This window comes from Anomaloglossus baeobatrachus, chromosome 10 (genome assembly GCF_048569485.1).
Source record: "Anomaloglossus baeobatrachus isolate aAnoBae1 chromosome 10, aAnoBae1.hap1, whole genome shotgun sequence".
NCBI lineage: Eukaryota > Metazoa > Chordata > Amphibia > Anura > Aromobatidae > Anomaloglossus > Anomaloglossus baeobatrachus.
Window position 1 is genome coordinate 103,239,457 of NC_134362.1, and position 17,796 is coordinate 103,257,252.

At 40.4% G+C, this 17,796-nt stretch overlaps 1 protein-coding gene across 6 annotated transcripts in view; it reads left to right on the forward strand.

Moving 5' to 3' along the window:
• Positions 1-17,796, forward strand: part of ELP4 (elongator acetyltransferase complex subunit 4) — a 687,452-nt gene that overhangs the window by 370,656 nt on the left and 299,000 nt on the right. For all 6 annotated transcript variants that reach the window (XM_075325557.1, XM_075325560.1, XM_075325558.1 and 3 more), the window contains exon 8: positions 8,204-8,312. In XM_075325557.1, the coding sequence (XP_075181672.1) occupies positions 8,204-8,312 (109 nt within the window). The remainder of the gene's footprint in view (positions 1-8,203; positions 8,313-17,796) is intronic.

Sequence of the window (17,796 nt, forward strand, 5' to 3'; positions counted from 1 at the left end):
ATTTTTCATGTCAGTATTCACACAGCAGTTTCTGCTATTCCATGTATTCCCCTTCCATAGTCACTGGTGTGCATACCTTATCTCCCCATAGTGATGTTTTTTTAGGTTTTTTGCACCCAGTTCAGACATAGAATGGAGTTCCAAACGTTATTCCTTAATGTTAGTAGTTTTTCGTTTGTGAACCCTCCCCATACACACCTATTGCCAATCCACATTATACGCATATATAGCCTGGGTCTCAGCGTCCCATACACGGTAAGTTTTTTAACTGCATGAGAGGACACACACAAGCTAGGGACCCCAACGTAGAGAAATACTTTGGCATAGTGTTGGGGCTCTTCTGCATTGATCAATTCAGTAGCTAAATTTCTCTTTATTCATATATTCATGGCAGTAATGCAGGTTCCATTTTTCACATTTCATTCTAACAAATAGCTATTGAATTTTTCATGTCAGTATTCACACAGCAGTTTCTGCTATTCCATGTATTCCCCTTCCATAGTCACTGGTGTGCATACCTTATCTCCCCATAGTGATGTTTTTTTAGGTTTTTTGCACCCAGTTCAGACATAGAATGGAGTTCCAAACGTTATTCCTTAATGTTAGTAGTTTTTCGTTTGTGAACCCTCCCCATACACACCTATTGCCAATCCACATTATACGCATATATAGCCTGGGTCTCAGCGTCCCATACACGGTAAGTTTTTTAACTGCATGAGAGGACACACACAAGCTAGGGACCCCAACGTAGAGAAATACTTTGGCGTAGTGTTGGGGCTCTTCTGCATTGATCAATTCAGTAGCTAAATTTCTCTTTATTCATATATTCATGGCAGTAATGCAGGTTCCATTTTTCACATTTCATTCTAACAAATAGCTATTGAATTTTTCATGTCAGTATTCACACAGCAGTTTCTGCTATTCCATGTATTCCCCTTCCATAGTCACTGGTGTGCATACCTTATCTCCCCATAGTGATGTTTTTTTAGGTTTTTTGCACCCAGTTCAGACATAGAATGGAGTTCCAAACGTTATTCCTTAATGTTAGTAGTTTTTCGTTTGTGAACCCTCCCCATACACACCTATTGCCAATCCACATTATACGCATATATAGCCTGGGTCTCAGCGTCCCATACACGGTAAGTTTTTTAACTGCATGAGAGGACACACACAAGCTAGGGACCCCAACGTAGAGAAATACTTTGGCGTAGTGTTGGGGCTCTTCTGCATTGATCAATTCAGTAGCTAAATTTCTCTTTATTCATATATTCATGGCAGTAATGCAGGTTCCATTTTTCACATTTCATTCTAACAAATAGCTATTGAATTTTTCATGTCAGTATTCACACAGCAGTTTCTGCTATTCCATGTATTCCCCTTCCATAGTCACTGGTGTGCATACCTTATCTCCCCATAGTTATATAATGAATTGTAGGCTAGGGGAGGATTCTCTAAGTGTCATATAATGAATTGTGGGGTGGTGAGGATGGTATGAGGGCCATATAATGAATTGTGGGATAGGGGAGGATTATCTGAGGGTCATATAATGAATTGTGGGGTGGGGGGAATTTTATCAGGACCATATCATGAATTGTGGTGAAAGGGTCATTATCAGGGCCATTTAATGAATTGCAGATGGAGGAGGATGCTATTAGAGCCATATAATTAATTGTATGGTGAGGAGGATGCCATCAGGGCCATATAATGAATTGTGGGATTGGGAGAACATTATCAGGGCCATACAGGGAATTGTGAAGTGGGGGAGGATGTTATCAGGGCCATAAGAATAAGAATTATCGGTTTGGAGGATGCTATTGGAGTCATATGATAAATTGTGGGGGAGGATGCTAAAAGGGACTTGGCATCCTCTAACAACAGCCAAATCATTTTAAATCCATATATATCTTTCTCCCCTGTTCATTATAAGGCCTTGAAGTCCCTCTTCCAACCCTAATCCCATCCCTATCCTCACCCTGATCATTGTCCTTTCCCCAGAAAAAAATCACTCTCCTCTCCATATAGTCCCCCACAGCATCAGTAGTTCTCTTGACAGGTACGTTTCAAAAGACATAGGTGCACATGACATGCTGACAACATCAAGCTGTGCACATATATGTCACAGAGAAAATGTCAGGCAGGAAGCTTGGGATGAATTTCTGTGGCTAAGCTGCCTTCACTGTGAAGCGGAGCTGCTGCGGAGCTTCCTACCCAGGGGGCTGCATGTGATGAGGACAATCTGGCAATCGACCCCCAAAGCCTTGAGCTCTGAACAACAGGCCCCATTGCCCTCTTTATTATCCATCTTGCATGGGCCCCCCGCCACCGGTATGTCCGCCACTGTTCAAAGTATTTTCAGTTTTCAGCTGATGCTATGTGAAAGATTTTTTGTTTGTGTGATGAGCTGACTGGTTTTTATTAATATTAATTTATAAATATAAACCATGTGTTAATCACTTTTTGTTGCATTTTTTTTTATAGATGTGGCTACAGAAAAGCCACAATTGGTTTGTGTGGATTATGGATTATTTAATGCTATATTTTGATAGCTTAGCCTTTGACGCAAATATTTTAAATATTCTTATTATTTTTTATGATGAGCGAGCGTACTCAATACTCAGTTGAGCATTGGGTCATGAAACAACAAATACAAACTGCAGGATCGTTTCACTGAATGATGCGAGCCGGCACCCCAGTGACAGCCATTTGTAGTCAATGAATGGCTTAGTGGGGGTAAAAACAATGTTTTTGGATGTAATGTGTCCAAAAAACAAACAAACACTGCCCTCCCTCCTAAGGAAATACTATGTGTATGGCTGGCTGAATGTGGGTGGAGAGCCGAATTGCCCAAACATTGACTTTTTAATACTCGTTACTTGAGTTGAGCCTGTTCAAGTGTCTGACCTGCACTCAAGTATCGTACTGTTCACTCACTAATTATTTTGAAATTCATTTATTTTTAATGGACGCGATTACAGGTTTTTTTTCTTTTTTTCTTTTTTTTTTTTAGCATTAGAAACCTTTTTTTTAAACATGCTATTTACTTTGTTCCAGTAAATAACCAAAATTACATTCTGCACAGCCTGGGCTTGATAGTGAAGTGGGAGCCTGCGCATGCACATAACAGCATTCGCGTTAGTGATTGACAGCAGCATGTACATGGTTAAGCAGGATCGATTGGAGCTTTCTCAGGTTGCTGCTGTTGCTGTCATCTGCTGGGTATGGTAGGAAAACAGGAGAAACAATGAGTAATATGCAAAAATGCTAAATTTATTGATGGAGGTTACACACGTAAGGACAGCAAGGATAGGTTAAAAACAACTACCAATTAGTCATGGGGGGCACAGAGTATTAGTAGGCATATGAAAGTTAAATTCAATCACAACTAGCCGTGGAAGAGATGGGGCCCAAAAACGTACTATCTCTATTAGCCGTGTGAGAGGTGAAACCAAAATTTGTTTAATGTAAGCGGCACAGGAGTAGAACAAACAGAGATAATGGCATGATAAAAAAGGGCCACTATGTGGTGAAAGAATTAGATTCTTTTCTGCCAGCTCAGAATCCGGTAGTCAGGTAGGAAATATAATAAAAAAATATAATTATTTTTTACAAGGTCGTATTCTGAGGAGGCAGGGCCACAAAGGCAGTTGAATCATGATCACTAACATATGTGAACAAAAATATATCAGAATGAGTAATGATTATCATGAAAAGCCCAGAAACAGGGATGTAGCTCAGCGGGAATACCTGGGTCAATTAATACCAGCGTGGCAAGGAATTATCAATAAAGTGCAAGTGCATCAAACAACCAGGGTCCCGGAGGACTCATACGAGTAAAAACTGGGATGATAGAGAGTGTTACAATAAAACAGTGCGGGCCCCAGTTTTTAAACATGTGCTCCTTACATGTAGACTTAGACACTATTATGTCTTACATCGGGTTAATATTGCCTGCACCACTATCTGTTTTTATTTTCATATGGTCAGTATATAGTTAACAGATCTGTATAGTTAATGCAGCAAAATTCTTATGCTGAATTCCAATATAATAGAATTCCTTATTTCATCTGGGTTATTGTGAATTTTCTGCTTAATGTTCGTGTCACAGAAAAGGAGGAATCGTGCGCATTAGAAGCTTCAGTTACAAGCTGTAAGATTTCCCCCACCCCAGTACTTGGGTGATGTGACAGGATTGCTTTAGCGTTGTCATTCTCTCTTCAGCCACTGCTAATTTGTAATATTTCTGCCATTGTTGCTCAATGCCATGTTCCAATTGCAGACCTATTGTCTCCATCTTCTTTTGAAGTAGCACTCAGGTCACTGCCATTCATCGAGCGCGTCTATCACAAGGAATGCAGTTGCCTGTACTATTATTTAACAGCAAATAACAGAAAACAAATACTATCTTGTGATGCTGTAACACCTTTCTTTAGGCAGGTTCAGACTCATAAGCTAATGTATGCACGCCCACTCACTTGACGTTGATGGCATCAATATCTGGGTGGCAGATCAAGTTAAGAGAGAGGAATTTTCTAACAGTGAAATCAAGGAACTAGATGATCATTGGCAGATCTGCACACCTCATTCTTTAAGAGTTGAGTTTTTGATAGTTTTGATTTTTTTATTATGGCATAATAAACACATGTCTCCATATTTATACAAGTCACTTGTTCCCATTCAAAGGTGGCCAGTGACATAAAAAAAAATCCAAGCCATGGACCTGGGATGAAGCTATTTCTCACCATGCAATCTGGCCAGAGTGTAAAAGTAGCCCCTCTTCCCCTGATCCATTTCCCTTTCTCTTGTTTGTTAATGTTGCAGTGACTTTGGAGTTGGATGACCTATACATGGAACAAGGATTACGAGCTAGAAAAGGAGGATGAAAACAAAATTTGTTTGAGGTTTCATGTCATTGGGCCTTTCAATGGTCACATGAAATGTCTTCATGTAGTACAGTGATTGTGTTTTTGTCTATGCACGACATCTTCATCAGTTTAGTTAGACTTTAACCATATAAAATGTAGCTTATAAGGTGTTATCTTGTTACATTCCTAATAATAGTGACATGGTTGCTGCCTTTCAGAGTTGATACTAAAGATCTTCTGAATGTATTTTTTCTACATCCAATAATCTGGAATACAACAAAAACCATTCTACAGAGAATCAGAATAAAAATTCTGAAAGCAAGACACTTAGGTGAGATGAAATGTGGCCTGCGACAGCTGAGATGGGCGCTTAAAGGTTTCTTTACTCCGTTTGAGTCAGCACATGGGGTGAAGTCGTAGCCTTTGAAGACTAGGTTGAAACCTGCATACCTAGATAAAGGTGACATATGGCCGAGGAGAGCATACTTCATTCACTACTTCTATTTGTACATTAGAATCTCAAATTGCAAATCATGATGTATTGTAACCTCGCTATAGAGAAGATGTGTCACTGGCATTATGGTGTGACAAGACTTGATCTTCCCTCTACACCCTGGCCCTGCTGATGGTACCACCATAATATAGTTATTCTCTTTTGTAGAAATAGGAAATATGGGGTAAAGATTTTCTAAAATGCTGGAAAGTTTCATTGTACTATGATATGACTTTCTTGCCCCCAGAATGGTCTAATTTAATTTACCACTTGTGCCCTTCATAAAGTTATTAAAATGTAGGACTGTCTGATCTTCAGTATTCATAGGTATAATATGGAGTGCAAGGAAATAGCCATGCATTGACATTAGCATTCCAGCAGATTATACCTGAAGGGGGTCGAATTCCCAAAGTTATAATAAGGTTACAGTGCAAGGTTGGGGCTACACAGCAACGTTGGCCACAACTCAGGGGTCAAGTGGACAAAGATGCTACAATGCACTTGAAGGGGGTCGCATGTCGCATTGTAACCCTCAAAATATACAAGCAAGTCTCAAAAAGTTGGTGATTGTTGGAATTATTGTAACTTGTCGAGGTTGTGATACTTTGAGGGTCACAATGGCACCCCATTTACTGCTATGTGCAGTAGTGGCATATAGTGATCTTTGGCCACACAACTGTGTCCTTTCCAAAGTAACCATGTTGCCTCACCCTAAATGGGGATAATTCAGTACCAATCTGTTACCTATACTTTGTCTATAGTAAAAAATCCATTTCTTCTAAATCAATTCCTCAACTTACTAACTTGAAAAAACAAGCAAAAATATATCACAAAATCAGTAATGTCTAAATGAGAAGTTGGAGAATTGACAAGCCTTTGTGAGTGCTGGTCTTATTCCTGTTATTTTATTTTTCATTGAGCTACACAAATTTTCTGATATCCTTATTGTATATTAGTCCTAGATATCAGAAGCTAGTAAGGGAAACACATTGTAAAAAAAGAAATGTATTGAGTCGCTACATAGGCCTTTTAAAAGCCATCTAGCCCACGTACTTCAATAAAAACCATTCCACCAATCCTTCAAATCATGTGAAATATTAAAAGTCGCTGTAACATTCCTGCTGCTTTTACTCTACAGCCGCACGTTAACTAATGATAGCAAAGACAAGTGTTTTCTTATTTCAGAATTAAACTGATGGTCTTAAAAGCAATTTTTATGTGCAATTAATAAAAATCTATAAATTATTAATTTGGAAGAAACACATCAATAATGGATTGCGAGCTGTAAGCACACATCAGGGACTGGGAAGTTATTTTAGCAGTAAGTGCCTGTCTGCCTTGCTTGCGCTAGCACACTGGCAAAATAGCACGTACCAGGTCTTTATATCTGCAGAGTGCTGGCTAATTTGTCCAGGAACATAGCAATGGTTTCTGAGTAACTTATATCCAAGAGTTTGTTAATATAGCTGCTGGATCATGGAACATTTCCTTCAAGTTAAAAAAAGATTACCATTTTTTGCTCATTCGAACACCTTAAAGAGAATTTGTCAAAATAGGTGGAATTGTGCCAATCAGTGGTGAGGGTGGGGATATACAGGCTTCATGATTATAGACGACTACGTTGCATCAGGTTTATTTGTCCTAAGTGATAACCTCCTGCTGACAAAACGTTTTATCAAAACTTCAGTAAGTGACACCGCTAGAATCAGGGTCTCTGCCCCTACATAATGCAGGTGGCAAAAACATTGGGAGAGATTCACTTTAAATTGCCTTTTTGTGTTGTTACATTATTTTTCCCACATTATTTTACAGAATGTATCGTATTTTTCGGACTATAAGACGCATTAGACCATAAAACGCACCCTGGTTTTAGAGGTGGAAAACAGGAATATAAAATTTTAAGCAAAGAATGTGGTCATGACACACTGTTATGGGGCGAGGATCTGCTGCTGACACTGTTATTGGGGTAATGTCCCCAAATTCTCTACTAAGGTACCCCATCCTGGTAATGATCCTCCTGCCTTGTATATGATCCCCATCCTTGTATATATGTCCCCCCTGATATACATACATATATATATAGCCCTCATCCTGGAATATGGCCCGCATCCTGTGGCACACATAAAAACATAAATGTTTATAATCACCTTTCCTCACTCACGCACCATTGCTCATTTTCCTGTCTGTGCCAGCAGCAGCGCCGCTGACCTGTGTGGATCTGTGTGCACAATGATAACGTCATCATCACTGTGCGCACCGCTCTCCACACACATCAGCGGACCGGCAGACAGAAGAACAAGGATCGTTGAGCGGTGACTATACTTATTCACTCCCCCCCACGCTGATGATGATACACGGGGGCAGTGAATATAGACACACATGTTCACTTGAGGCTGTAGGAGCCAGGAATGATCACGCAGGCCGGCTGTTTAGTATGCACGCAACTCACGCCCATCATCCCGCCCACCTCTCAGTGCTGGCTTCAGGGCTGAGAGATGATGGGCGTCGGGATGCATGCATATGAAATGAGGCTAATGAGCGGGCCCACGTGGTTATGGTAGGCGCTGCTACAGCCTGCTCATGCCGCCGATGAACTTACATACTTAAAGCCAATATAAACCATGATTTCTTTTTTATTTCCCAGTAATCCAATGGAGTTCATTGGTAGTGTAGGGTTTTCGCTCTCTCTTCTTCATGTTCTTGTCTCCACTCACACACAAGGCTGCCAAATGCTTGTTGTTTTATAGTATATATTTCAGTTTTTTCCGCTCATTGATAAGACACAGATTTTTTCCACAAATAATAATTAGATTCTTAGCATTGTGAACTTTCTTTGCTTGTTTTACAGAATAAAGCAATTATTGCACGAGTGAGAAACTTGTCAGATACAGTCGTTAGCCTGGAATCATTTATCAGCTCTGAGAGGGAGTCCAATCCATTATACAAAGACTATCATGGTGAGTTTGACTTTTTTACATTTGTTGGACACTGACGGAGGAGCATCTATAGAGTGCATTAATGTCACCTTCATGGCCTGTACTTTCTAGGCAAAAATGTAAGATATTCTTAGAAGTATAGTTCAGCTTCAGAATCCCAATCATTCCTTAAACAATCCTTCTTCAATATGCTATACAGAGGCCATATTGTAATAGCAAAAAAGGAACTGAGAATTGGAGATCATCATTGGCTCTGTGTAGCGCTTCTAAATTATTATAGCAATGCAACATACAAAACCCACAGCTGATTGTATAGTTAGATCTTCACTTGAGACCACTAATTAAAAGTTGCAGTCTAGCTGAGATCTCAACTTGGCCATAAATGTGAAGTCTGTTACTAAAGGATATAATCATGAAATTGTGGTTATCTAAATTCTTATTTGGATGACTACCCTCAACCTCCCAATATACATGCATATTGAAATCCAACATCATCAATGCTTCTTTCTTCTTACATCTGCCATTAAGGACTGTGGGGTGACACTATAAACCTGTAAAAGTGGTGGACAATGGTGGTCGCTTCTCTGCCCCTGAAGACACTAATAACATCATTGTATTGCATTGTTATGTATTGTATTGTAATGTAATATGTAATGTTCAGTATTTATATTAGAATGTTTATGTAAGTGAAAAGTTAAATCTGCCCAGAAACAGATCGCAGGTACAGACATAGTTAAGTGTTGGAACTAGCTCACCCTGGGAGAGGTCAGCTGACAGGGAAAGGACTGTTCTTTCTAGAAAGTTTCAGTGAAGGACTAGTAGGTGAATGTGACAGACGTATAGTCGGTCGGTCATGAAGCTCGCATACAGTGGGTGGTTTGTGGCAAAGAAGGCAGACGTAAAGGTAGTGGGAATATTGAGAGAGAAGCTGTAGACACAGTGTGTGAGCAGCGTTGTAACTAGAGACTGATCTTCGGACAGAGTGGCTCTATGTATAGCAGCTAGAGGACGGATTCCTTAAACTATGCATCTTAACCATCAAGGTACCTGGTGACGTCTACTGGTGCGAGACTCTAATGGCCAGAATCCCTCAAGATACTGAGTTAACCTCTACTGCAATGTGACATAGTCAACCAACCTACTGTTGTCCAAATAGATGTCCGGGTGTGAAAAGCTTTACTCCAGTCATTATAGGACCCTTGAAGAGACTGGACGTGGGACTATAGGAAGGGAAGGTGTACACTGTAACGCTGAACTGGGTTGTACTGGGACTAACCAAACCAGTTAGATCGGAGGCGGGAGCGGGAAGTTGAACTGTGTCTGTTAATGCAAAGTGATAATGTAACCTAATGGAAGATATGTGCCCACTATCTGGAGTGTAACATTGTGAACGACAATGAACTGTCCAGTAGAGTTGTGGTTGGAAGTGAACAATTGGGCTCCTTGTGCATGTGAGTCATCATCCGGTCCTGTCCAACTGACACCAGCGGCCTACAGGACTTACCAGCCCACACTGCCGAAGTCACACTCAGCCAGAGCCAGGTATTTCATGTATCATGCTGGGGTGTACAGAGTCAATCCCTCACCCTCAACTACTGCCTCACGCCACTCTGCACATCTTAAACCATAGAAATAGGCACGTTCATCTCACTTTGTGCTAAGTGTCAGTGTGAATACAGTATAAGTAAATTTCTGGTTATACATTATATAGTGTGATTTAAGGAATTTACTTAATTTTATATGTATGCAAGAATGGTTCTATCAGACCGTAGATGGTAGTGTCCGCAGAATATTAACCTTTATTTTCTGAATATAATTAGCTAAATGTTATGTTAGGGGTCCTACTCTTATTGTTCCTAGAATACAGGCTGTAATAAACACCCCATCATCTTCAGTCCTCATGTTCTGCTGACAGTACCTGGAAGATAGTCAGAAGGAACGGGATTTGATTTTCTTCTCATTGCCCAGTTCTTTTGATCGCATTTTTATTCATTCCCTGTGAGAAGGCCAAATTGCAAAGTATTAGAAATGAAGGAAAACCCACTGATGCAGCAACATAGAAGATGTATCTATCCATGTATCGGGCAGGATAGTGTAATGTGGCACCATTGGGAAGCTACATCCAGGTAGACATCACTACTAAATAGTGGCTGGCATAATTGTGTAATTATTTCCCTTTATCATCTGAGTGTACATTGATTAATGTAATTTCATTTGTGGCTAGAATTACAGACTTTAGTAATGCATTTCTTCTAATCAAATAGGTTTCTAGAATAAATCATCCACATTTTCTGTTTGGTAATCTGTCCACCCCCCCTCCTTCTCCAAAAGTGCATTAAAGAACCAAAAAGGAACACGGAATTTCCTTGCATGTTGTCAAGTCAGATTAGCAAGGCACATCTCAAGCAGACGAACATCTCAATAGGCAGGCTTTGGGGAATTCATAGGCAGAGAGGGCTTGGCAGTCATCTGACCAACCAGTCGAAGTTGTCATGAAATCAATAGTTTTAAACTGGGAAGCTCTGTAGTCAGAGATTGGGGAAAGCATTTACTGTAGCTGCTCATACTCAATTATTTATAGATTTACTAAAAGAAAAATTACAGTGAAGTTCAAGCTGAAGGGGGCAGAAGACAGTGGACGATGAGGTGTCAGGTCTCTTGTTCCTATGTGCTTTCACTGACCATACTGATGAAGAATAAGAATGACTTCAGATATCCATAGTAATAATTAATGATCCATACAAAATCCTCTGATTCCTTATGATGGAGTTATTTTTCAAGATTCCCATCCGTACGCCTTAGCCCTAGTCATCACAGTATGTTTACTATTTTACATATATTACATTTATTAATTTTTGGGAACAACTTAGTTTTTCATTTTTATTCTTATGTGAATATTTCAGTAGCCAGTAGTATACACAGATTGGGCTGATGTTTAATGTTTTCTTCAACTCACTTGTGGTCTTTGCTGTGTGGACTGGGTCGAAGTTTGCAGAGTCATCTCATTATCTTTCCAGACAGGTGAATTTGCTTTTTTTTTTTCAAGAGGAAGACACTTCAGGAAATCCGGCAATTTATTAACTCCTATCGTCTTTTTTTTTAAGCATTTTTTGGTCGTTTCCTGAGCCCTTATATGACCAGTAGTGGATTTATAATGATATTCCAGCATTTTTGTAATTTTTGCTGCTGTTTTTTGATTGTTCCAGTCAACAATGAAAAAACAACTACCGTAGCGGAACAAAAACACTGGCAGAATGCTCTTCCCTCTGCCTTCTTTTATAAAGTGTACAACATTTTTAGAATGAAAATACCTGAAAATTGGACGGCTTACTACGTTTAACTGCTTACCATCTTTGTAAACCTGAACTGGTTAAAAGGCACTTAAAAGACTGAACGTGAATAGCAAGTCGTTATTACATGGAAATGTTTATGTTCATTTTTTTTGAGCCTTTAGTTAGCTTTTTCACATGGTTTTCGGAGTGCAATCTGCCTGAAAAATATGTTGTGTGCAAATAACCTTATTGTACTAGCAACACTACACACATGGACAATACTCTGAATGCAGCTACCTGTAGTATCTGGGGGGGGGGATTTGGACACCGTATCTTTCTGATTACTCATATTCAGGGATTCTTTTAAACAGATAAAAATATTTGTTAGACCATAAAAAGTAAATTTTATGCAAATGTAGCTGCTTGCTAAATGTTATTAGTGAAATTAGAATCAAATACATGAAATTATTTTCTAGCAGGTAAGATGCATTTACTGGCGGGTGAGCCAGACTTTAATAGGGTCAATAACTTATTTCACTAGTTTAGATCCATACTGGTTAGATGTACCTAACATTAGTGTTTGCCTTGCTTTTTTGTTTATTTATGAGAAGGTTTAGAAAAATTATATATTTAATATTGTTTTTTTCCTGTAAAATGTTTCTTTTAGGTTGGCTTCACACACCAGCCTTCATTCATCAAGAAGAGGGGATGTGTTGGAGTCAGATGTTCCTGATTCATTAAGACTGCTTTCACACATCATTTTTTGCCATCAGGCACAATCCGGCAAAAACATGAAAAAATGGATCCGACGTCTGTTGCCGCCGGATCCGTTTTTCCCCCCATAGACTTTCATTAGCGCTGGATTGTGCTGGATGGCCTTGAGTTTCATCCGTTTTTTGCCAGCAAAATTTACTTGTCCGGCGGCCAGATGAAACGTTAAAGTGAACGTTTTTGTGTCCGGCAAAAAAAACAAATTGCGCCGGATCCGGCGCCGTATGGTGTGTTTTATAATGGAAGCCTATGGACGCCAGATCTAGCGTAATGCGGCAAAAAACAGATCCGGCCGCCGGATCCGTTTTTTTGAACTGACCATGCTCAGTATCACACCGGATCTGTCAAAAAAACTGAAGGAACTGATGGAAAAAACTGATGCAACTGATCCAGTTTTTCACCAGATCCATCGCATCAGTTTTTTCGCCGTATCGTGCCTGATGCCAGAAAACTGATGTGTGAACGTAGCCTAAGAGGTGCATGCTTAAGGTGGTTCCTGTGCACCTCACCACTAACCTCACTCATATCAGAAACTGGAGTAATGATTTCTGGTATAAAAATCTCCACGACCCATCATGAATTAGATGAGTTGTGGCTTCATGCCTCCTTTACGCCTAGAAACTAGCGGAAAACACCAAAAGTTGCAACATTGTTGCCAACTCCAAGCTGCGGAAATATTTTGTGTCTTTTCAAAGCATTTTTTTTTTAAAAAACCTAAAACTAAAACAAAAATAAATTTAAAAAAATTCAGTTGAAATTGCTTTTATGAATCAGGGCCAACTGTTTCACAATCCAAGTATGAACCTCAGTGTACAGATGGGGCCATGAGTCTCCTAAGGCTTGACAGGCATACAGTTGAAACCATTCTATCATATACTAGCTAAAAAAGACACATCTGCATGTTTTTCCTCACTGTATGACATGAAATCAGAATAGTTCTTTCCCATTTTAGGTCAATTAGGAACAAACATTATTTAAATTTGCCAAATGCCAGAATAAGGAGAGACAGAATGTTTTAAAGCATTTTTATTACTTTCTGCAAAGTCAAAAATGTACATACATTTCATTAGTATTTGGTACCATTGCCCTTAAACTGTATGACTTTGGTCAAACATTTTGGATATCTTTCCACAAGCTTCTCACAATACTTGGTAGGAATCTGGGCCCATTACTCCTTACAGAACTGGTGTAACTGAGGCATGTTTGTAGTTGCCTTGCTCACACCTGCCTTGTCAGCTTTGCCCATACAGTTTCAATAGGATTGAGATCTGGGTATTGTGATGGCCACTCCAAAACATTGACTTTGTTATCCTTAAGCCACTTTGTTACCAGGTTGGCAGTATGCTTCTGGTCATTGTTCATTTGGAAGACCATTTCCACCCAGGCTTTAAGTTAAGAAAGTAATAAAAATGCCTTAAAACATTCATTCTCTCATTATTTTGCATTTGGCAAATATAAATAATTTTTATAATCCTAATTGACCTAAAAGAGGAAAGGTTTATTCTGATTTCATGTCAGATAGTGAGAAAAACATGCAGATGTGTCTTTTTATATAGGTTATTTAAACTTCTGGTTTCAACTGTATATGAAGCTGTTGATTGAAACACGAATGGATGAAACTGACTTAGCTTAACAACAGCACGTGCTTCTCAAAAGTAGCATGGCTGTGCTTGTAACTGCTTCAAGTAGGAGAATTTCCAAATGGGACCCTGCAGTAATCTTAATCTTTTTTTAACCTGTTAAACGGGTTTTCCCACGTACAAAATTAATTTCAAAGTTGATTTCAATCAATAGATCTTAGAATAATAAAATATTATACAATTAGACATGTTTAAAAAACTGTTTCTGTGTTGAGATAATTTTATATATGTCCCTGTTATGTCTGACCATACCATATCTCCTGGCCCGGGGAAGAAGCAAAAGAGAGTAATAGATAGCACAGCACGGGATCATGGCTGATTCTTTTTTTGAGGTAAAACATTTCCCTGCCCGTTTTTAAAAAATATTTTTCCTCATAGACAGAATAATTTGCGATCCCAAGCTGTTTGTATACTTTATTAAGTCCTCCCCAGCCCAGGAGATGTGGTATGATCAGACCATGTCCTGTACGGTCAGACACTGCCATTACACAGAACACAGCAGGGACACATATATAAGATTTTTTCAGCACAGGAACATTTTTTTAAACACATCCAATTGTGGAAATTATTATTCTAAGATCTATTGATTAAAATCAACTTTTAAATAAATGTTGTTTGTGGGGGAAGCCTATTTAAGGACAACGACAGGAAAGCGATAACCCCATGCCTCTGCAGCCAATAAATATATACCGTATTTTTCGCTTTATAAGACGCACTTTTGTTCCCCCAAAGTTTGGGGGAAAGTAGGGGGTGCGTCTTATCAGCCGAATATACGGGGGGGGGAGGGGGTATAAATATATATATATTTATACACTGCAGGATCCGCTCTGGAGCGCTGCTGGGGGCAGGTGAACGCTGCGGGCGGCAGCGTTAGATCTCCTGCTCCCGCTCATATAATATGCACAGCCTCTGTCCATCACCGTGGTGCTGAAACCGCACCGCAGTGACGGGCTGGGGCAGCGGTGCATATTATATGAGCCTACATCCCACTGTGATGGCACATGCCCCCCTGTGGTAGATATGGCCCCCATGCTGCTGCTCATCCTAAAATAAAAAAGCTTTACTTACCTCCTCCAGCGTTTCTCCCCGGTCTCCCTGCTTCCACTGTGATCAGGCACGCAGAGATAAAGTCACTCTGCTGTGCCGATCACATGACCAGCACCAAGAACCAGGAAGTGGAGGAACAGAAGGCCGGAGGGAGACAGGAGGGAGATCAGCGCTGGGGGAGGTAAGGAAAGAGTGTTTTATTTTACTATGGGCAGCAGCATGGGGGCGATATCTAACACAGGGGAACGTGTGCAATCAATAGGGGGCCATAAGCAGCACAGGGGAACGTATGCAATCCATAGGGGGCCATAGGCAGCACAGGGGACTGTGTGCAATCCATAGGGAGCCATAGGCAGCACAGGGGAACGTGTGCAATCCATAGGGGGCCATAGGCAGCACAAGGGAACGTGTGCAATCCATAGGGGGCCATAGGCAGCACAGGGGACTGTGTGCACTCCATAGGGGGCCATAGGCAGCACAAGGGAACGTGTGCAATCCATAGGGGGTCATAGGCAGCACAGGGGAATGTATGCAATCCATAGGGGGCCATAGGCAGCACATGGGACTGTGTGCACTCCATAGGGGGCCCTAGGCAGCACAGGGGAATGTATGCAATCCATAGGGGGCCATAGGCAGCACATGGGACTGTGTGCACTCCATATGGGGCCCTAGGCAGCACAGGGGAATGTGTGCAATCCATAGGGGGCCATAGGCAGCACAGGGGAACATATGCAATTCATAGGGGGCCATAGGCAGCACAGGGGAATGTGTTCAATCCATAGGGGGCCATAGGCAGCACAGAGGGACATGTGCAATCCATAGGGGGCCATAGGCAGCACAGGGAACGTGTGCAATCCATAGGGGGCCATAGGCAGCACAGGGGAACGTGTGCCAGCACAAGGGGGCTATATTCAATATAACGGGGTTATATCCGGATTAAGGGGGCTAATTTTAGGATGGGGGGGCTATAAGGGACATATACCCTATATGATTTGTTAGACGGACACTGGCATAAGACGGACCCCCATTTAACATTAAAAAAAAAAAATTTTTTTTTCCTTCACCAAATTTGGGGGTGCGTCTTATAATCAGGTGTGTCTTATAAAGCGAAAAATACAGTATTTTTTTTTGCTTTTTTCCCTCCCTTTCTTCAAGAGTGTCACAGGGTCCTTCTCCCATATCACACGATCAACAGAGCGAGCGATGGCTGTTCAATCCAATAAGCATTTATTCCAAGCAAATCAAAACGTTGCATTAGATAATCGACAAATCAGATGGTAAAATTGTCCAGTAATGGCATAAATGTCCCAGGGATAAGTTACAATCCTCCAGCAGTCCTTTTCCAGGCAATTGGGGTTTTCTCACAGTCTCTCTGGCATGCTGGCCGCAGCCTCAGCTATTCCCTCCCAGAGGATCAATCTTCTTCCTTCAAGTTCCCAACAGACTGCCTGAATCTCCCCGGTAAGCAGAGAGTTTACAGTAGGTGGATCTCACGCCCCTCCCCCGACTTAGGAACAGAAGGCTGGCAGGGGAGGAATTAAACCTGCAAATGGGACAATGTACACAAAAGGAATACAGAATGGTCAGTGAACCATGCCCAAATATTAACCGACACAAAATGGTATACAATCCACAATATTCCACCATCACAAAGAGTCATAACATTTTTATTTTTCCGTGTTAGTAATAGCTAGGGCGTGGCTGCTCTGTTATGTTGTCAGACACCTGGTGATCATGCGATCACTAGGTCCTGCAGAAGCATCAGCAGTGACAATGTTCTGTACCTTACACAATGCTCATTGAGCACTTCGTAGGTGGTGAAATAGAAGACAGAACTAGTGATAAACTACTTCTGTCTTCTCCCCAGGGCTGACCTGCTTTTGCTAGATTGCACCTGTCCTGTAAATTTAGAATGGGGTTAATTGTTTTGTAAACAGGAATGGTCAAATATACCTTCATCCAGGATTCAGGAACTCATTAAAAGCTACAGGAAGCGAGTAGAGGCTGTTATTTTTGCAAAAAGAGGATCTACAAAATATTAATGTCTCTTTTATGTTGAGGTGCCCATACTTTTGCACCGGTCAAATTTTGTTTAAATGCGGATTGCACATTTTCTGTTAGTACAATAAACCTCTTTTCAATCCAGATATATTACTCAGTCCATCAGTTATTAGATATATGAAACTGAAATAGCTGTTGCAAAAACCCAAATTGTTATAAAGAAAAAAGGTTAACATTAATAGGGGTGTCCAAACTTTTTCATATGACTGTATTTGATATCATCATGTCTGAAAAGGTCCCATCTTAGTTACATAGTTTGAAAGAAAGACCTAGGTCCATCAGGTTTAGCCATTTTCTACCAATTATACATTTGTGTCACTTCATTATCTTTATCTACAATGTTGTGTGTACTGAGGAAATCATCCAGCCCTTGTTTAAAAGCTGTTATAGTATCTGCCATTACTAGCTCTTGTAGTAGGGCATTCCACAGTCTGACTGCTCTAAATGTTAAGAAACCTTTCTTATGTAGGGGCCGGAATCGCTTTTCTTCCACCCGTAATGAGTGTCCCCTGATCTTTAGTGTTTTTTTTTAAAGGTATAAGTCGTGCCAGTCCTTTGTATTGACCACACATGTATTTATAAATATAAATCAGATTTCCTCTGAGATATCTTTTTTTCTAAACTAAACAAGCCCAACTTTTCCAACCTCTCGTCTCATCTTTTAACCCCTTAACGACTGCTGGCCGTAAAATTACGTCCTAGCGGTCATACTGT